The following is a 22,580-nucleotide window of genomic DNA, read 5'->3' on the forward strand; positions in this document are numbered from 1 at the left end:
ATTCAGAAGAGATTTGACATTGTCTCCCTCTAAGGCTGAGAGAGTGTGACTTGCCCAAGATCACCCAATGGGTTTCCATGGCTGAGCAGGGACTCATATTCATGTGTCCCAGAGTCCTGGTCCAACTCTCAAACCACTATACACATTGGCTCTCAAATGTTCATGTACCTAACAGTTTGTGTTCATGGTTGTTGTTCTTGTTGTGTGCCTTTCAATCACTTATGGCAAGCTTAAGGGCGACCCTTTAATGGGGTTTTCTGGGACCTAACAATGCTGAACCACTACAAGGAAGCAATGGCAAACCATCTGTAAACAGCTGAGGTTGGCAGGTCTTCGTATGGAATTTGCAATTAGCTCCCCATCTAGTGGTCACATGGAAGAACTCATGTATTCTTATTTAGAAGAAGACATTAGCACAGAAGCCTTATCATTCTGGAGGAAACCAGCTCTTGCCCAGACATTGTAACTCCCAACTTTAGTCATTCCTCAGTGGAATATCTCATGATGTTAAGTAAGGAGCTAAACATTTTCCACACAGCTGTTCTTTGGGCTCCTCCCATGGTTGTTAACAGTGGGTAATGATTTCTTATATGCTTTTGAAAATACATATGTATCTCTCTGCTCTAGGGCGCACTCTGGGCTCTGGGGCCTTTGGACGTGTGGTGGAAGCAATAGCTCACAGCCTCAGCCATTCTCAGTCCACCATGAGGGTTGCTGTGAAAATGCTGAAGTGTGAGTTTCGAATATTCTCTATCTCTCACTGTGCATAAATGCTTAAGTCTTCACTGTTCGCCGCCGCTGCCTGTCTTTCTCATTTATGTTTTTGTTGTTTTTCCAAATGTTTTTGTCATTCATTCACCACTTTTCTGCCAGTCTATTCAGTCATCATTGCCTTTGATCACATGGCATATTGTATAAAGGATACTTGTTAAGGAAAATGTTTCACAAGGGAAAAAATGCAAATGTCAGCCACAGTAACCTTTAATAGCCTCCTAAACCCAATGTGATGCAGAATCACTCATACTTTATTGCTTACTTATGTAATGAACACACTGTTACAAACCATATATCACTGCTGTATGGAAATATGTACTGTGCATGTGGTCAACAAGAACCAGGTGAACCAAGCAATATCTGAATCATCCTTCAAGTTTAGAGTCCAGACATATTTTTCCCCATGCCAGTATCGATACTCTGCGCCTCTTTCCACTGAGAATTTCTCTGTGTCTTTTCAAGTTTCATATTTTTTTCTGAAGGCTATGGTTATTATTCTTTTGCTTTTAAAAAGCTCTTGTTTTGTCATTTGATATGTTCACCTTACAGCTACTGCACGAACCAGTGAAAAACAAGCACTTATGTCGGAACTGAAGATCATGAGTCACCTTGGGCCTCATCTGAACATTGTCAACCTGCTTGGTGCCTGCACTAAAGGAGGTACATAGCAGCCTCCTGCTCCCTTCACCTGGAACATATCCCTGTGGCTTTGCCTTTGCCTTCCCCTCCTCTTAGAATCATAGAGCTGGAAGAGACCACAAAGGCATCCAATCCCTCTGACATGCAGGAATACACAATCAAAGCACCTCAACAGATTACCATTCAGCCTCTGTTTAAAAATCTCCAAAGAAGGGGATTCCACCACACTCCAAGAGAACTCTTACCGTCAGGAGGTTCTGTGTAATGTTTAAGAGGAATCTCTTTTCCTATAGCTTGAATCCATTGCTCCATGTCTTAATCTCTGGAGCAGCAGAAAACAAGCTTACTTCAGCTTCAATATGAAAACACTGCAAATATTTAAACATGGCTATCATGTCACCTCGTAACCTTCTTGTGTCCAGGCTAAACACACCCAGCTCCTTAAGTCAGTCCTCACAGGGCACGGTTTCCAAATGTTTCACCATTTTGGTTTACCTTGCATAGAATTTATCATCAACAGGTCTCAGTTCAGTATCAGTGATATGACCCAGCCTGTGTTCATATAGTATGTACTTCTCTTTTTTTCTTTCTTTGTTTTTGTTTTTTGTAATCATACTTTAAAATCCAATGGTTTTTTTAGAAAAAGTATGATTAAAAACTAGCTGCATTTTGACAGCAAGAGAGAGAAGTCTGTGCTTTTATTTTTCTTCAGTTATCTACTGCTTTTGTTTGTCAATATGTTTGTTTCTTGATGGGGAAAGAAAACCTGTCAGTTTCCCTATCACAATCAAGCTGTCCAGATAAAAAGCAAAAACTGTCATCTGCCTTCTCCCCATCTACATAATCCAGTTTGACCCATAGAACAATAGACTTTCTCTTGCTCATGAGACTCTTTTTACTGTAATGAATTCACTGTTCTCACTGTACCACATTTTCCTTTTATAGACACAGAGTGCTGTAGAGGCAGATAGTGCAACAAAATTCAAACATGGGGGGAAGGAAGATAGCTTTCTTCTCTCTTTCTCTCTCTCTCTCTGACACCTATACTTTCTGAATTCTCAAGCAGTAAAATCTGGGTCTGGCTGCACCTGCATTTGAGACTTTGTATAAATTGAAAACAACTGCTTCTACCAAACAAAAAGTTTGCTCTACCCAGAAACCGAGCATAACAGGGAAAAGCGTCTAGCCAAGCTGTTCTGTTACTTTTCAGTGCACAAAGATTCCTGTTGTGTTTTGAAGGAGCTCTCACCATGCAGTCTGAACTATCTTATCTCCTCAATGAGGCTACAGCTGCTTTGTAGTTTGAGCTATAGGCAAGGGTTTTTTTCACACTACACAATCATAGAGTTGTTCTTCTCCTTTGCAGGTCCTGTCTACATCATAACAGAATACTGCCGCTATGGAGACTTGGTGGACTATTTGCACAGGAACAAGCACACGTTTCTACAGTGCTGCACCGAGAAAGCGAAACAGGAGACAGAGGTGTATGGGAATGCCCCCAATGAGACCAGAGTGCAGAGGTGCCTGTGAACTACCATTCTCCTTTCACTGCATGTTGCTATTACTCCATCAGTATATATAGGCTCATGCCCTTTCTGGTTCATGGAAACAGAAACGTAGATTATGAGGATTATTTCTTTTTTGTAAACAAGATTAAGTGATGGCAAATTCAGCACTGAGCTGGCTATACTCTGTTTATGTGTGCTTCTGTAATTTTTAGTTTACATATCTAAGGCTTACTTTGTTGCTATCAGTATCTACTACTTTGTCTGAGCTATTTATTTTGGTGAAACAGGGTCACCTAGGCACCCCCTTCTCCATAATGGAGTGATACCTGTAACCACCACAAGGTGAGAGACATTTGGAAATCCCTTTCACGTTACAAGTGCACCCATTCACCCCATGTTTATGTTTGTGTGTGTACCTCCCAGTCACCTGTTGACGTATGGCAACCCTGTGAATTTCATGAGGTTTTCTTAGACAAGGAGTACTCAGAGGTGGTTTTGCCAGGTCCTTCCTGCACATGGTATTTGCCATCAATCTACCACTTCACAAATTAATCAACTGCATTAAGATTATAATGAACTGAATCATGCAGAAAATAAATGTGAACTTCTGAGCCTGCACTGTATTTGCCACCATCCAGATGTTTGAAGCAAGTTAGTTAAGACATATGCTAGGAGAAAAAGGAAACACACACACATATGTATGTATGCACAAAAATACTCCAGTGGACTTGTCTTGTCATTCAAACTTAAATAAAATTCTTCCCTGATTCCAAAAAATTGTGACCAAATGAAGTCTCAGAAGAAGCAATATTCCATCCACTAGACATCTTTCTTCACTTTTGTGTGTGTTTGTATCCCTTCCACTCTCCATCCCAAAGTAGGTTGTGCCATCTGCTTCAGATGAAGCGAAGTCCCAATGACACTAGTTTGTGTGTGACAGAGAGTGCAAAAGAGAAACAGAACAAAACAAAAAAGCAATATTTATCTTAGGGGCCATTCCCACTGACAAAAATAATCCAAGTCAAAACTGGATTATTTTTAAATCAATTATCTCTGGCGCCTTTTACTCCCCTTTGGCATTCACACTTAAGGGGAGGAGAGGAAAAACGGCCACAGAGAGAAGAAGATGGAGGAAGAGGAAATAAAAGGCAACAAACCTTCCCTATTTCCTTCTTTCTTTCTTTCCTCTTCCTCCTCCTCCTTCCCTCCCTCCACCTGCCTACCTGGTGGCCTGGTGGCTTTGCAGGGCCCGGCAGTGGCAGAGGTGGCTGTCAGGACTCAGTGCCCTCCGGTGGTCCTCCTCCTCAATGCATTCTTCTCTGCCGGCCAGTCTCTCTCCCCATTCTCTGCCCTGGTAGGCCTACATTAGAATGAAGCCAGGGCAGAAGGAGAGAGGCAGGCCAGGAGAGCGGAGGACGCCTTTTCCGCCACCCGCGTGTGGGTGTGTGCATGCATGCCTCCATCTTCCAAGCCCCCTGATTGCCGCTGCCTCCACCTGCAACCGAAGCAGGGCCAGGGAGAAGGCATCCTTTCAGGAGGAGGAGGAGGACCGGGGGGCACCAAGCCCTGACAGCCACTGCCGCCACCACCAAACCCTGCAAAGCCACCAGGCAGGCAGGTGGAGGGAAGGGAGGAGGAAGGGAGGGAGGTTCCAGGTATGGCTAGGAGGATGGATGGAGGGAGCCGGGCTGCCTGGGCAGATTTGAATCCGCCCTGGGTTCCCACTGGGCTGAATCAATTTATTCTCAAATAAATTGATTCAGCCCAAAAAGTAGCAGTAAAACCCTGCGTCTTTTTGACGTGGGTTAAATGGCGAAAAACTCTAACCCCCCTTGTCAAATCGGCTCAAAATCGATTCCCAAGTGGGAACGATAGTGGTTTAAACTACATCGTGATTCCACATGATCCAGTTTAAACCTCAGTGGGAATGAGGCCTTAGTAACATCATCTTATAATAATGTACCATATCTGTATTGATATTGCTGGTAGTCATGCTACTTTCTTTTCAGTTTTATTTTTTGAGTAGCATTTTGAAAGAAACTGTTGTGAGACACTGTCATTGATTCATGAGTGGAAGTTTCTGCACTGCATACAATCCTGACAGTCATATTGTGCTGAGGTGTTTTAAAACATTTTAAAAGAAGGATATTAATACAGAGCTGCAAATACATTTACTTACATCAGTATCCTAGCAATTTTGTTATACTTTCCACTACAAGAGAATGCCTGAATTAAAAACAAGGGGGGAAAAACCCTAAGATACTTACTAAACCTGATTAAAAACAGTACTGTTATGGGATTGTAAAAGATATATATTATTTTTATTTTTGGTTTGTAGTATTTTGCAGAAGGCATTGAAATGTGTGGAAATCACACAGTTCACTGATTAAATTGTGTGTGTCCATTTGTCTCCATTGGGTGTCAAAAAAAACCAGGACTGGGTATCTGTTTGTACACACAGATATTAGTTTAAAATGCCTTGGATCCATTTGTATTATACTGTTTTTTGTCCCTGATTGTTTTTGTGTTTAAGCAGCTTTGGACATTGTTGTGAGTGAACATGGGGAGAGAAAACACAATTGTATGGTGTCTCCTCTCTTTCTGCTTGTCTTCTATCTGAAGCTGCTCTTTTGTAATAGATCTATCCTGATGGGACAAGCACATGGTTTGAATAACTGTCTCCCTCTTTGCAGCCATACATCCTTATCTGTGGAAAGTGACGGGGGCTACATGGATATGAGTAAGGATGAGTCCTTGGATTATGTGCCCATGTCAGACATGAAAGGTGAAATAAAGTATGTGGACATTGATTCCTCCAATTATGGTGCCACATATGAGCTGGGCACCTATTCGCCAGCAGGTAAGGGAAGTCATGGGAAGGCAGTACATACAATTTGTGATGGTTTTGTTGCCTTAGGAACCAATGTGGAGAAGTGAGGATCTTGTTTATGGTTTTATTGAATTGTTTCGCAATTGTTAAGTAAGATTCTTAATTGTTTCTCCTGATACCTTTTTGGTTTTATGTTTTAACAAAACTCCTTCTGACCACCATCTTGAGGGGGAGAGAGGCAGGCCAGCAACAACAGGCCTCGCCTGCAAACACTAAGAGCCCTCCTTCCGACCACCATCTTGAGGGTGAGAGAGGCAGGCCGGCAGCAACAAGCCTCAACTGATGGCTTTGACTGCTTTGTACATGGTTTTTGAGGATTTTTGTTGAATTGTATGAGATCGCTGATATCACTATTGATGTATTGTATTGCTTTGTGCTATAGCATGTGACATGTAGCTTGTATGTTGTGAACCGCTTTGATCTGGAGGAAAAGCGGTATACAAATACAAATTATTATTATTATTATTATTATTATTATTATTATTATTATTTTGTTGTATGAATTTAGAGTTAGACTAATCTTATATCACTGGGGTGTTTGGAAACCAAACTACAATAATTGTTTCTCTGTTCTGTGTTTCCAGTTTCTGAAAAGGTGACATTGATAAATGAGTCTCCTATCCTCAGCTACACAGACCTTGTTGGAGTTAGCTTCCAAGTGGCCAATGGGATGGAATTCCTAGCTTCGAAAAATGTAAATATATTTGTGTATCCAGAATTATTTATTTTTTTCTGTGGGAGACTGGCTTCACAAGAGAAGGAGTTGTTTGTTTTATTTGTAGAACAAGAAGAGTACAGAGGCATCTGGAGGAGCATAAATGTGTATCAACTAGTTTTCTTGCAAGACCTGACATTGATTCATGTGTTATTAGATGCTGGTATACTGCTCTTTAGACATTACCTCTTCTGAGAAAGAAGGAAGCAGTAATGTTTATCTAATCACCCCAACATCTGGACCATAGCCATACTGGATTATAATAAATTCTCTTTCCCCTGTTCAAGGCAGACAAGGTTTTAATCCTATAATATTCAGCCCTTCATTCAATAAACTTCCAGTTTTCACCCTGTTAATATTGGGAAATTGGATACTCTTCCCTAAATATGGTTCAGTTAAAAAGTCACTGCTCCACGTTTGCAAGACCTGAACAGGGCTGTTGATGTCTAAAGGACTGCCTTTCATAGGATTGCCATAAGTCACATCCAACTTGATGGCAAATAACAATAACAGCTATATCTTAATTACAGACTAATGATGAGATTCTGCTGGAAATGGAGCTGCCAGTACTTTCCTATGAACAGCCTTCCTCATTCTGAGCATGTACTTTTTCCTGTTGTTCATACAAGGCTGTGTTTTAACAGTAAGGTTTAAACTTTTTTGTCAGGGTAACCTGGTGGAGAGGCCCTCTTCTATATCACCCAGACGGATCAGTACAGTGTGTATATGTGGAGGAGGGCCTTCTCAGCTGTGTACCAGTTCTGGCGCACCCTTCCCTCAGAGGCTTGATTACCAGCAACACTTATTTCTTTGTGGAGTCAAGGATGGTTTTTGTTAATTGTATTTCATTTCTATGCTGTCTTTCTCCCAGAAAGGGACCCAAGGTGGCTCATAGATAGAATGGTTTAAAATCTTCCTCAAGTCTTTTTATTCTTTTTATGAAATTCTTTGGGGGCCTAATAACTTTATCCAAATCTGAACATATACAAAGTTTAAAACTGGTTTAACTTTTTAAAAAATTTTAAGTTGTTTAATATGTTCTTAGATTGCTTAAATTATTTTTGTTATTTTAGCATTCTTAAATTATTTAAAATTGTTAAATAGAATTTACTTGCTTGCTACCTTATTCTCTTAAGGTATAAGGTGGCATATAAATATTTGAATAAATAATCACAAGTTCTCTGTGACAAACATAATGCTGTGGCTAGTATAAATTTCCTATTTGGTTACTGTATATTTTTTATGCCTAGCTTATTTTGGTTCCAGCACTCATTCTCGGACTCCCCTGTTAGAAAACATAAAATGGTTTTGTAGCTGAGTTGCCTTCCTGCATGGCAGGGGGCTGGACTGGATGGCCCTTGCGGTCTCTTCCAACTCTATGATTCAGTTGCCCAGTCACATTTCAATGAAGCTATATCATGCTTCATAAGTATTCCAAGTAAACTATGGGAAAGTTACTTTTTCAGATTACACCTCCCAGAATACAGTAGCTCCCAAGTTCTGGTTGACACAAATTCCTCATAGAAGGAAGTAATTTTTACTAATAATAACTGTGGAAAAGAGAAACAGGGTAAATATAGAGAGCACTTCTGTACACAAAGTTACTGCTAAGGTTTACCACACAGAAGATCTGTGGTTGCTTCCAGTGTAAACTCGTACAAGGTACAGTTCACACTGCACAGTACAGGCACTGTCTCTTTTGATCTGGAAACCATACCCTATGAGGAACAGCTTAGGAAGCTGGCTATGTTTAGACTGGTGAAGAGAAGGTTCATAGGGACAAGATAGCCATGTTTTGTCATATTGAAGAGGGAGCAAGCTTGTTTTCTGCTGCTCCAGAGACTAGGACCCGGAGCAATGGATTCAAGCTATAGAAAAAGCAATTCCACCTAAACATTAGGAGGAAACAGCTGACAGTAAGAGCTGTTTGACAGTGGAATTTACTGCCTCATAGAGTGGTGGAGTCTCCCTCTTTGGAGGTTTTTAAACAAAGGTTGGATGGCAATCTGTTGGGGATGCTTTGATTTTGTTTTCCTGAATAGCAAGGTGTTGGGCTGGATGGCTCTAGTAGTCTTTTTCAGCTCTTTGATTTTTTGATTCGGTGTAGGGGTTGTTCCCACTATGGTTTAAATCGGATTGTGATTTGAAATGATCCGGTTTAAACCACCATGGTTCCCACCTAATTCGAATTGCTAAAGCGATTTGGAAAGGGGGGGAGTAAGGTTTTTACCCAATTAACCCGCATCAAAAAGATGCTGGGTTAAAGGAGTGGTTTTTTTTTGGGATGCATCGATATTTTCTCAAATAAATCAGTTCATCGTAGTGGGAACCATAGGCGGATTCGAATCTGCTCCGCCCCAAGTGGGAACTAGGCAGGACAGATTCGATTCTGCCATCAGTGATGGGGGGCAGCTGCAATGGCCTGAGCCATCTCCCCATCACTGGCCTCCCTGCCACTCTATATCTGAGCCACCATCTTCTCTTCAACCTTCCTGCAACCTCTTTCCCACCTTCCCTGGGTGCGAGGAACGGAAGAAGGTCGGGGGGGGGGGGAGCTGGAAAGAAGGTCGCAGAGAAGCCAGGGAGGCTTCTCTGCAAGCTTCCCCAGCCGTGAGAAACAGAAGGAGGCCACAAGGAAGCTGGGGAAGTTGGTTAGAGGCCGAAGGAGGCCAGAAGAAGCCGGTAAGGAGGCTGGGCTGAGGACTGTCAGGGCTAGGAGAAGCCAAAGTGCCTGATCCAAATTGGTAGAATCGGCGCAAACATAGTGAGAACCAGGAACTATGATTGCGCCAAATCATCAGTTCGGATCAGGCACCAAATTCTCCATAAGTGGGAACAAGGCTGTAAATGTGTTTCTGGGAAGCAGTTCTGTCTTAAAACTGATTGTCTCTTTTTAGGAAATTGACATATATACAAAAAGAGAAATTGAAATGGCAAGAGCACTGTGAATAAGAAAGCTTAAGTCTCTCATGGGAAACTCTGTCCAACAGTGAGCCCAGAGGCTAAAGAATCAACTCCTTTGGGGGTTTTGGGACTTCCGTTCCCATAATAGCCAACCTCATTGGCTATGTTGATGGCTGATGGGAACTCCAGTTCACACTTTCCCACAACTGCTCTAGTAGATGCAGTTAATAAATGACTTTACAAAAGAAAGTGTTCTTGGATCATGGGCCATGCAGCTTTATTCTGTTTTGGAGAATAATTGCATGTTCACAGGGGTGGCTATGTACTCAGCACTTTAAAATAGCTCTAAATTTGTTTTGAGCAATAGACTACTGTGTTAAGCCACATTAAAAATAAATTATAGAATTATGGAGTTGAAAGGAGCCCTATGGCCCATCAGGTCAAACCTCCTGCTTAAAGGAAAAATTTCAGCTACAACATGCTCAGCAGGTAGTTCTCCAGCCTCTTATTGAAGACATTAGAAGGAGTCTCCCCCTCCCACCTCTTTAGGCAGTTGGTTTCATTGCCAAACCTTAGGAGTTTATCACATGCGGAAAATTGGAAGTTTAATATGTTCAGAACCCATTATTAACTCACAATTGCACAAATGGTTTTCACACGCAAAGCGCTGTTATCCTGTGCAGAATCTGAGATTAATTTGCACTTGTGTGCAAATACGCAAATAGTTTTCACATCATGGGACCAAATGTGCCTCCATCCTGATAATGATAAAAGTGTGTGCATCTCGAAAAAGTGATCAAATGAGCAAATGATTTTCACACGTAGACCACAATAAATCTCTGTGTGTGTCCCTGCCTTCCCTCAGCAACTGTTTCTTTAAGAGCCCTGGCTACAGGGGCTGAAGCTGGAGGCAGACATACACAGGAAAGAGCAAGGGGGAACTCAGCCTTTTCTCTTATCTCGCTTGCTCTGTCCCTGCCTTTGCCTCAATAGCTGCTTCTTTAAGAGCTCTGGCTTGGAGGGAAGGCTGACGTGATCCTCCAGACTGTCCCCTTATGCCGGTACTCAGACTTCTTTCTCTCTCTCTCTCTCTCTCTCTCTCTCTCTCTCTCTCTCTCCCTCTCCCTCTCCCTCTCTCCCTTTGCATCCGCTGTTTGTTTTAAGAGCTTTTAAGAAGGGTAGGTACTTCTTTAATTTATTTTACTTATTCCATGGCCCTGGAAGTAAACTCGCCCCAAAGAACCATGGGAAATCTGGCAACAAACACAAAAACAGGGAGAATTCCATGAGTAAACTGCAAGTTGCTTTCACACTACAACAGTTGTGCAAAAAAAAAAAAAAAAACCTCATGAATGAAATAGAAATTAATTTCCAATATTTTCCAAAAATGCTTATTTCCTGGTTCATGTCACTTTCTTGTCAAATTCTAAGCTGTTTGTGCACAACGTTGTCTGAAAACCATTTGCTCAATTGTGTCTAAGACACTGGATAACTGCAGGTTCTGATCTTTATTTTCCCCATGTGATAAACTCTACTGTGAAGAAGTTCCATCTAATGTTCTATCAAAATCTTCCCTCCTGCAACTTAAAACATTAGACCTGGTCCTGCCCTTCAAGGCAGCAGAGAGCAGGCTTGCACCCTCCTCTTTGTGGCAGCACTTGAGGTATTTAAAGAGTGTGATCATGTCTCCCCCCAGTTTTCTCCTCATCAAGCTAAACATGCCCAACTCCTTCAACCTCTCCTTGTATGTTTTGTTCTTCATACCTCTTTATATATTTGTTGGCTACCTTTGACCTTGCTCCAGGTTGTCTATATCCTTCTCTAAATAAACATCTGCATGTCTATTCTTGCAATGGTGATTGCACACTTGAGAGCTTGTTTCAGATTTTGGGGATGCACTAACAAACACTGCAGAGTCATAGGCCACAGTACACACAAATAATGTACCAACCCACAGGCAATGGCAGCAACAGGTCACTGTAAAGCTATGATCTGAACACAGCCTATGGTTCTTTAATTTCCACACAGCTTCCTTGTGATGTTTTTCAGAGAATGGTCTTGCAACAGAACACCATCAGACCTTTGGGGACAAAAAAATAAAATACCAACAACATTTATTTATAGCATGTTTTTCCCTATCCCACAGTGTGTGCACCGAGACCTGGCTGCAAGAAATGTTTTGATCTGTGAGGGAAAGCTGGTGAAGATCTGTGACTTTGGTCTAGCAAGAGATATCATGCGGGATTCAAATTACATCTCCAAAGGCAATGTGAGTAGGAAAATTTCCTGAATTTTGGGGAATCTCTGTGCCTGCCTAGCATTAGAAGATGTTAAAATTCTACCACCCATAATTTCTAATTATCAGACAAAAGACAAATTCCTACATATTTTGAATTTTAACATTTGTGGTTAAGGCTTAATAAATTTAACTAAACACATTCCATTCCATTAAAAAAAAAGACTCTAAGCATTCCCAAAATGGCAGTATATTCAGAAGAAGATATGTATGCAAAGGGAACTTGTAGCACCTTTGAGACTAACTGAAAGAAAGAAATGGGTAGACTTGAACTTACTTCCTCAGGGCCCTTTCACACTTACGATTTTGTACCGAGGAGATCTGGGGTCTCCTTGGTGATGTCATCCCAAATCCATTGGGCTCATAGTTCTCACTATGTTTGCCATGATCTGATTTTTTGTTGCCCATTCACACTTGCAGTCTGAATGGGCCCCCTTTGCCTCCTCAGTGGGTTGGGGCTGAAAAGCCCTGGGAGACAGGTGGTTTGCAGGAGGGCTCGTTGTTGTTGTTATTATTTTTGTTGTGTGCCTTTAAATCATTTCCAACTTGGGTGACCCTAAGACGAACCTGTCATGGGGTTTTCTTGACAAGTTTGTTCAGAGGGGGTTTGCCATGGCCATCCTCTGAGTCTGAGAGAGTGTGACTTGCCCAAGGTCACCCACTGGCCAAAACAACATTCAAACCCTGGTCTCTAGAGTCGTAGCTGGGCACTCAAACCACTGCACCATGCTGTCTTTCAAAGGAGGAAGATCAGGGGAAGGAGAAGGGAGGAAGCGGCAGCAGTGGTAGATGGCAAGAGGAAGAGGAGGAAGGAGGAAGATCAGGAGGAGGAGGGGGGAAGTGACGGCAGCAACAGTCGGGGGCAGGAAGAATTTCATAGTGTGAGTGACCCCAAAAAATGTATAAGAAGAATATATGATGAGAGCATCTTCATTACCTGATTCCATTGCATTTTTAAATCAGGCCAAATTGGTTAGTAGCACAAATCCAGCAGCAGATTGTTCAAGAAATGATGAGAAAACTTTTTCTCTCAACATTACCTCTTGAACCCCATTGTGACCTCAGTCGTGCTTGTTAAATAAAATGGAATTATAACTGATTGTGAGCAGCCATTATAAAATGTCTTCTCAATCACATGACTAGGACTTCTTCTGTCATTGCACTTTCTTTGACTCCCCCTTCACCCCATCTTCTTGCTCTATGCTCTACCCAGCATGCCTTTGGGAAGTATTTTATTTTTATTTTTCACTTTTTCACACAATTCTAGAGCTCTGCTACTGGAATTTAAGGTTTTGGGTTTTTTTTTAAGTCAAGGAATAGAAAAAATAAAATAAAAGCAGCTGGCCTGCTTGAGAATAGTGAAGGGGAGAGGAGACAAAGGAAGAGGAGTAGACACTGGCACCACATGACCGCTAATTGTGCAATTGTTCTAGCAGCAACGATTTGCTCCTAGGGACTAGCGCAGTTGTGAGCTCATTGACAGGTTTTCTGCATCAGTGAAAAGGTGTACCTAACTGCAGTTTGGGAACATAGCAGCTACTGGTTGGAGGCAGTGGCAGCATGCAGTAAGTATAATCAAAGCCACTTTTTTCCAGCTCTAATTGAAGTTTAAAAGCTGTGTGTGATATAGTCCTTTCTCCAGTATCTTTTTTGATTCCATTTAACATTAAGATAATACATGTTTGCGCATTATAGTGTATGATAAGTTCTAGATAACAGCATAATTATTTTACAATATGCTAATTTTTGGCATATTGTAAAATAATTTAGTTTCTGCAGCATTTAAAAACAATGCCATGGCTCTGACAGATGTTCTGTGGTTGGTGAGCCTGCTAAGAAGTGAGAGCTACCAAAGCTTCCCCTCTTGCTGTAATTTCCAGTCATCCAAAGATGACAAGAAAACCTAAACCTTTCCCAGTACATTTTGAATTGGATCTATGGAAAAGGGTGATTTAGCTCATTGTTATGTAGAAGGGTGGTCTCTGGATCGGTGCCAGTCCCTGAGCCATTGCCTGCTGATCCCTGGCAAGTTTTCATTCCAGGAAAGAAAGGAATAACTGTACCCAATGGGCACAAATTTACAGCCAGTCCCTGGCACACTTGGGGCAGGTGGGAGGTGGGTGGCGGAAATAATGGCACCTCCTCCCAATCAAATAGCCTAGGAAGCACTGATTTAGCTAATATTGAAGCTGCTATCATCTGCTTATCGGGATCTGCATGTTCACAATTTTGCCAGCCGTGCAGGGCACCTTCTGGCTCTGCTAGTTTGCATCCACAGCGTCACTCTGTATTCTAAATCCAGCATTTTCATCATCTTCCTTTATAATATTCTTTGTTTCCTTTTGTTCTGGATTCACATATATATTCCACCCTTTGAAACTGCACTCCAGGTGAAGGATCTGTATACAACACTTTGGCTGCAGCTTCTCCATCTTTCATCTCCCCTGCTCCTTTCCACTGCAGTAAAAAAATGCTTCTATCTCCCATTTCCACCTTTGTCCAATGGTGACTTAATCCTGCAGAGCCAATCAGATAGCTGTTTACTTACTCATGACTAGGATAAAGGCTATAGAGCTCAAACAGTTCAGAACCTCCTGTTTCATACATTACAGGATCCACATCTGTTTTCTTGCTTCTGCAGCCATGTCCTTGATAACCTGAGGTCAAAAGCTGATGCCTTCACATTGGCTTATGCATTTCCTCTGTTTTGCTCTAATTCCATAAATCATCTAAAATATAGTAGACAACAGGACTCCATGCATCCTAAATGAGCTTGGCCTCACCAAACTTTTTGTTACCCAATTTCCTGTTCTTGCCAGGACAAAAGCATGCCCTCTAAGACCAGATCAAATCAAGTGATTCACCACTTTCACTGACATTCCTGAGAGATATCCAGAACAAATAGGCAAAAAAAGCCGGCTTCTTGGTAGCGTGGCGTTTCCACGATGCACACCCCTAAACTGTCAGGAAGTCACCGTGAAGCCACCCAGCCATTCACATGCCAGCAGCTTTTCAGCACTCTGGCAGTGTGGTGTTTAGATGCTGCCCACCACAGGACTGCTGAAAAGCTTTGGCAGCGGCAGAAAGGGCACCTTTTTTCTGGTGCAAAAAGAAGCAGCATTGGAAAAATGCCAGCTTGGGGCTGCGGTGTGAGGTTGCCACACCCCCGATCCAGGGATCAAAGGGGCAGCATCAAGCTGCCACTTTAAGGCTGTCTGTTTTGGCTCGTAGTTAAGGGGATACAGTTAAAATGGTCCTCAATAAAAGGAAACCGTCCAATTTGAATTCAAATGGATTGAATCAAAATTAGTTTTATCCAGGGCAGTCCCTGTGTTCCTTCAGGCCTTTCCTGAATGAAAAATCGCTCGGCCACAGAATGATTCCTCCTCACAGTAGGTACTACATTACTGCTCTGCCCATGTTCTGATTTATTATTGAGATATTTTAAAATTTAAATGTTTAACTGTAATATGTTTAATTTCTTTTTAAGGGGGGATGTTGTAATGGTGTATTAATGTAATATTGTGTGTGGATGTTTTAATTGTTAGTCACTTTGATTGTTTTATTACTGAAAAGCTGGTATAAATAAAAGTTTTATTTTTATTATTAATGAGATGATGATGGTGATGGTGATCTATTTCTTGTCCACTTCTCTCCAAGACTTGAGGTGGGGTGCTCTGTCAAAATAAATGTTTTCCCATGTCTGATGTAGTGCTTCCTTATGATTTTGGCAAATATGGTCCCCCATCATAGCCCAGTATTACCCAATGGGGTTTATTTTTAGTTCTGACTACTCAAATGAGTAAAGTGTCATTGTTGATTTAATTTGCTTTAACTAGTTTTACATTTTATGATGGTTTAATTGCTTACCCATAGGATCTTTTTTATAGCATCTTAGCTGAGGCCTGGTACAGACTGGCACAAAGTGTAGATCTGTGGGCAGAGTCACGGCAGAGCATCCGCATGCTGGATGCTTTGACTCTGCCCCCTTTGTGCCATAATGCCACACACCATTCTAGATGGCACACGGCATCATGGCGGGACCCTGTCACTGCATCTAGATGATGCAGTGCAAAAAAGGCATAAGAAAGTCGCACCACCACAGCTGTAATGCATTTAGCGATTCCTTTTTCCACCCTCCGGAGACTGGATCAGGGCCATGGTGTGTGGTGACCATGGCCCTGATCCAGCCAGTAAAGGGACAGTTGCATGCCGCCTTTTGGGGGCTGTTTGTACAGACCCTGAGTTCCTTATGAGGCATTAATTCCACTGATCATAACCATTAAGCTTGTCAATGAACTGAAAATACACTGTGCAAAACAGAGTCCATTCTGAATCCTTTAGAGATAGATATTGCATTTCAGGGGAAGGAACTGGCAAAACCACCTCTGAGTAATCCTTGCCTAAGAAAACCCTATGAAATTCACTGGGCTGCCATACATTGATAGGTGATTTCAAGTCACGTACACACATGCACATTGATTGCATCATAAGCCCATGATGGACTTCTAGTTTTACATTTCACAGCAGATTGTAGATTGCTCTCTAGAATCACTGCACAAGAAGATTTTTTACTGTGTGCTGTAGGCACTCTGTTCCAGATCTGTGACTATATCTATAACTTATATTAATTTATCTTTTATACGATTTATAGAACTTGACACAATACATGTTACTAAGGCCTAATAATGTAGACAAAATGCTTGAAACATTTTATCCACCACATGCAAGTTTGACCCTTGCTCATCTTCATTGTTAAATCTAGTAGGGATGGACTGACTAGGTGGGTCCAAGGGATGGTAAATGCCCATTATGTCAGGTGCCTGCTGTCTTGAAGAAGACAGCGGTGCACCCTCACCTGCGGACGGCCACCCTCCCTCCCAAATATCCCCCCTTTGGGGCAAGGTGCTTGAGCATGTGGTGGCTGGACAACTTCAGGTGTTCTTGAAGGAAATCCATTTCAGCCTGGCTTCAGGCCAGGGTGATGACATTGAAGCAACCTTACTTGCTCTGACTGATGACCTAATCTAGGGGAAAGACCTGAAGGGCACTACCCTGTTGATCTTCCTGGACCTCTTGGTAGCTTTTGATAGAATTGATCATGGCATCTTACTGAACCAGCTCCGTGGGATGGAGGTAGGAGGCACTATTCTACAGTGGTTTCGTTCCTATCTAGAGAGAAGAGCATTGGGGAATTCCTCTTCAGCCCCATGGATATTAAAATGTGGAGTGCTACAATGTTCCCTCTTATCTCCCATACTATTTAATATCTACACAAAGCCACGGGGGGGGGGTCATAAGATTGTTTGGAGTGGGGTGTAATTAGTTTGCTGATGATCCTTAGCTCTATATCTTCTTGTCAGTGGCATCAGCTTGGGCTGTGTAGGTGCTGAACCAATGCTTGAAGGCTGTAATGGGTTGGACGAGAGCCAGTAAGCTGAACCTGAATAAGACAAGAGGCTCTGTGGATTGGTGGTTTGGGGGTGTAGGAACTGGGTAAACAGCTTGTCTTAGATGAGGTTGCACTCTTCCTGAAGGAATAGGTGCATAGCTTTGGAAAGCTCTTAGATCCATAGTTGTTACTGAAGGCCCAAGTGGAATATGTGAACTGGAGTTCTTGGTGCCAGCTTTGACTAGTGCACCAGCTACAGCCTTTCCTGGATAGGGATAACCTAGCCACACAGTCTATGCTCCTGGTTAAACTACTGTAACATGTTCTACATGGAACTTCCCTTGAAGAAAGGAGAGAGAAAGGCAAGCCAGCTCCATTGGGTCTAGCCTGAAAAAGAAGAAGGGCCCTCCCTCTAGCCATCATCATCCAGAGGAAGAGAAGGGCAGGCCAGCTCCATTGGAGCTAACCAGACTAAGAAGAAGGGCCCTCCCTCCAGTCCAACTGCCTCGGTCGAGGCCTCAGAGGGAGAGAAGATCTGCTGGACTTTCCCCCTTCCCCACTGCCATTCCCTTCTCCTTTTGCATCTTGTCTGATGATGAGACATCTGCAAGACCCTCTATCCTCCACTGCTCTGCTCAACTCCTGCAAACTCATACTCATGATATCTTTAATAGAATCCATCCATCTTGCATGCAGCCTTCTTTCTACTTCCCTCTACCTTTCCTAGCATTACTGTTTTTTCCAGTGATTCGTGCTTTCTTACAAATGTGTCCAAAGTACAACAACCTGAGTTTTGTCATCTTGGCTTCTAGAGAGATTTCTGGCTTGATCTGCTCTAAGACCCATTTGTTTGTCTTTTTGGCTGTCCATTGAATCCTTAGCACTCTTCTCCACCACCACATCTCAAATGAGTTGATTTTCCTCCTATCTTCCTTCTTAACTGTCCAGCTGTCACATCCATACATAGCAATAGGGAATACAATGGCTTGTATTCTTTTGTGCTCCGTTGTACATCCTTGCATTTTAGGATCTTCTATAGTTCTTTCATAGCAGTCCTTCCCATTCTTAATCTTCTTCTGATTTCTTGGCTGCAGTCTCCATTTCTATCAATATTTGATCCCAGGTATGAAAATTCTTTTACTATTTCTATTTCTTCGTTGTCTAATTCAAATTTGTGTAGGTCCTCTGTGGTCTTTATTTTTGTTTTCTTTATGTTCAACAATAGGCCTGCCTTTATACTTTCTTCCTTGATCTTTTTTAGTAGTTGTTCCAGGTCTTTGAGGTTTTCTGCTAGTATTATGGTGTCATCTGCGTATCTCAGAGTCTTGTTATTCCTATTTTTACTCCCCCTCCTTCTGTGTCCAAGCCTGCTGTTGTTACAAGGGAGTTTATCACACTGGCCCTGAAATGGGCCCAGTGCATTCTAAAACACGCGCGCGGGAATGCCGCCTTTGCCGCCGGGCGTTCCAATTGCATCCCCGTTCCATTCCAGAGCGCGCCATTTTTGAGAACTGTTCTCATCGTCTTTTTATTCCTTCCTGGTCTTAAACTGTGTTATTTTTATTGTCATAGAGCATCCCAGTCTTTGGTTTGAACTTCCCTTTGATTTCCCTGATCTTCTGGAATAGGTCTCTCATTCTCCCCTTTTTGTTGTTGTCTTCTATTTCTCTACACTGCTCGTTGTATTAGTTTTCTTTATCTTTACCCGCTAGCCATTGTACTGTTGTATTCATGGTTCTGAGCTTGTCCCTATCTCCTTTTGTTTTGCTTCTCTTCTTCCCTTCAAATTCCTGCTCAGTCATAGAAACTCACTTGGTGACCTTGAGCAAATCACTTGCTCTCAGAGTCAGAGGAAGGCAAAGGAAAACTTTGTCTGAATAAATCTTGCCAAGACTTAACTTGGAGGCACATAACACCAGCAGAACCTGAATGCATAGAAAGATGTGAAGTTTTGAAGAGATGTATCTATTTGTCTTTGCAACTGTCTTACATCTCATGTATGTCTCTGTTCTCCCAAGTATAGGATTACACAGCACATACAAAATAGAATTGCATACCATAGGTCTTGGGGCATTTTGGATATTGTTATTCTTTGGCTATTCTGTGCAACAGCCATCCTCTATCTGCATATTAGTCCTGGATGTTTATTTCAGGAGTCATTAATTTTCTTTATGTGGTCTTACTTAGACCTTGCCTTCTGTGACAATTACTAGACAGTCAAGCAGCCACTGGTTCTCAGCCCATGCTGGCTGGGGAAAGGAAGCGGGGTCTGGGATTCATTATTTTTTTAAAAAAAGTAAGCTTTGCAATCTCAGAAAGCTGTTTATTGTATTGTATGGTGGGGCAGAGTGTTCTAGACAGTCCAAAACTTTCTAGCAGACTTTCGGAAGTGCAGGCTATACCCTTTCATTACACACAAATAAATATGTTTTCACTGACTGTATAACAACAGTGAATTCTGCACCCAAGGTGCCACCAATCAGGAGTCCCTAACTTATGAGGTTTCCCTGTGGGATTCATTGGTCAAGAAAGACAGCAACAGAGCCACAAGTATATATGGTAACCCTTGAAAGATTTTACTACCACACTCTTCAGACTTTTTTCTAATTACCATATTTGTTTGCTGCCTTGCTCCCAAAGTGGGACCCAAGGCAGTTTCCAAAACCGGGAAATTTAAAATTAGAAGTATTTACAATGACATTTTAAAAACACCTAAATATCTTCATATTAAACACTATAAAAACACCTAGACATGCAGAAGTTAAAAGCAAATAAAACACATATCTAGATAAGAACCTTTCTTGCTTAACTATTAAAAGCCCACTTAAACAAAAATATGTTTGCCTGCCGGCAAAAGGAAATCAAGAAAGATGGGCAGCCTAGCCTCTCAGGGAAGGGAGTTCTTGACGGTAGGAGCAGCCACTGAGAAGGCTCCCTCTCATATCCTCACCAAGTGAGTTTGTAATGGTGGTGAGCCTGAGGGGTTATTCACACTGTAAAAATAACCCAGAATGAATCTGGGTTGAATCTCCATTGTTCACACACATCCCGAATCAACCTAATTAAGCTTTGCAGGGGGAGGGCTGCCCAAAAAACTACTTAATCTGGGATAATCGATATTGGATTTTCCCCCAAGTTTTTTTTTTAAAGATCCACATCATCGGTACTGTGAATAAGTGATGTGAATAGACCCAAATAGATCCAGGATAAAACTCTGCATGCCTTCAACATGTTCCAAATGCATTTGCATCATTGACTCCATTTTTATTTGAATGCTTGCATGTGTGAGCATTCTTGCAGACATACTCTTTGATGCAGTTCCATAGTGTGAATAACAAACCTGGAAGCATCTCATGAGTGAGATGATTTGCTTCGTCTTGCTAAAACAAAACAAACAAACAAACAAAAACGACATCCAAATGACCCTGGGAGAATCTTGCAGGTTAGTATGGGGTGAGACAATTTTTCAGATACTCTGGACCAAAGCTATTTTAGGGCTTTATAGGTCATGACCAGTACTTTGATTTGTGCCTGGAAATGAACTGGAAGATGTCATTTTCTGCAACTTGTAATAGACTTATACACAAGATTGAAAGCTCTCTACTACTGTCCTTAAAAATCTCCTGTTGATTATTTTGCTTTGAACAAAATATTCATATGCTATGGATGTAAATTTTCATTCATTTCATTTTCATGAAATAAAAACTTTCATCCCACTGTGTGAAAGGACAAGAAAACAGCATACTTTTTGAAGACTGTTACTGATTTTTTAGTGATGCACTTTTTTCGCACAGAATATAATTTTCTGTTCAGAAATATTAATTTTCTACACAGTTCTCCTTTAGCAGAAAATAATGTTTACTGTGTAGAAAAGTTTGGGTTTTGCCAGAAGATAATGTTTTCAGAGCAATCTCCCTTCTCAGAATGATGTCATGTGAAACAAAAAGAAACCATGATTTTCCATATAGGAAACTCACTTTCTGCACAAGATGTTATATTTATATATATACTACACTCCATGTACTTTTCCCCAGTTTGGGACTCAAGGTGGCTTACAGCATCTAGAACAAACATAGTTAAAATTAACATCGTGCAAAAATTAAAAAACAATTAAACCATCATAAAATTTGAAAATAGTTAAAGCAAATTAAAACAACAACAGATAAAAATCCAGCACATTATACAAGGCTTGTTTTCCCTGAAAAATAAATTCTCCAAAACCTGTTGGGATTTTTTAAAAAAATGCAAAACACAGCTTTCTCATGAAGAAAATACTACTTTCTGCACAAAAGACATTTTCCTAATCATGTCAGTGGGGAATAAAACTAGTGCCTGAATAGAAAATGTAATTGGGGGGGGGGGGGGGGGGGGGTTGGACAGAAAACATGATTTTCTATGCAAAAACCCAAAATCCTTGCACAGAAAACTTTACTTCTGGGGGCAAAAATGATTTCATGCAAAAAAAAAAAAAAAATGATGTAAATCTTCCCACGTTTTTTGTACAGAAACTGGGGGAGGGGGGATTTGTAAGAGAAAATGTGAAAGTGTCACAGTTAGCAAGGGTTTTGTGCAGAAAAAATGTTTTATGCATACACACACAAACATTTCCTATGGAGAAAATTGGGACATAAACCCCCATGTGACATGTCAGGAGTGAATTTTGTGTGAAAAAGGTCCTGAACTATGAATAATTTCACTGCATCCAAATTTTCTTGGTGGAGAATACCAGCAGTCAAGGCACTCCCCCTCCTTTTTTTCATTGAGGATGAATAAATTTATTTAGTTAATGTTTTTCATATCCCAGGCACAGGCTAGGGGGTTCAGAGGCTAAATGGATCTAATGAAGGCCCTACTATGAGTCATTTTTCAAGACTGGAAACAGAGTACACATCTCTGAATCTCCCTCAGCTGGTCGCTCTCCTTGATAAATAGGAAATGAAACCTTGGCCATTTGCAATCCTTCCTGGAAAATATTTTCAGTGCTGGTTGCGCAAAAGACCCTGCTTTCAACTCAAGGAAAGGTGCTAAGAAATCAGCACGCAAGCTGATGCAGAGAAAACCAGAAACAGGCTGGTTTCATGTGTCACAAATAAGTATGGGCTGGGGACTGGGAAGATAAACACAGGAAATGAAGCCAACAAGAATGAGATCTCTAACACTCTTTCAGGTCTTCTTCTGTTTATCAAGTTCTTTTTTTTCCCCCTCTCAGACATAGCTGTCTGTCCTGACCGTTCTAAGTGGAAGTGTTTGTAAATAAATGGCTCAGATTACTATAACTGCATTACCCACACCCATCCTTCAGGCATTATACATGCACATGCTCCCACATTGAAAGGTCACCAGGGTATGATGCTGTTCCTGTAATTGCATGGCCTCCTTCCCAAGCCCATCACCCAGTAACGCTGCATTGTTCACATCTGAGCTGTGGAAGCATACCCATATAGACCTGTCTATTCTCTCTA

General features: G+C 41.6%; 1 protein-coding gene across 1 annotated transcript in view; it reads left to right on the top strand.

The window, feature by feature from the left end:
* LOC149321797 (platelet-derived growth factor receptor beta-like) overlaps nt 1-22,580 on the top strand; it is a 119,446-nt gene that overhangs the window by 83,966 nt on the left and 12,900 nt on the right. The window contains exons 14-19 of the mRNA XM_089528697.1: nt 628-732; nt 1,324-1,434; nt 2,780-2,933; nt 5,615-5,781; nt 6,396-6,505; nt 11,577-11,699. Coding sequence (XP_089384823.1) covers nt 628-732; nt 1,324-1,434; nt 2,780-2,933; nt 5,615-5,781; nt 6,396-6,505; nt 11,577-11,699 — 770 coding nt within the window. The remainder of the gene's footprint in view (nt 1-627; nt 733-1,323; nt 1,435-2,779; nt 2,934-5,614; nt 5,782-6,395; nt 6,506-11,576; nt 11,700-22,580) is intronic.

This window comes from Sceloporus occidentalis, unplaced genomic scaffold, assembly GCF_023333645.1.
Source record: "Sceloporus occidentalis isolate IW3139 unplaced genomic scaffold, rSceOcc1.0.p SCAF_1, whole genome shotgun sequence".
Taxonomy (NCBI): Eukaryota; Metazoa; Chordata; class Lepidosauria; order Squamata; family Phrynosomatidae; genus Sceloporus; species Sceloporus occidentalis.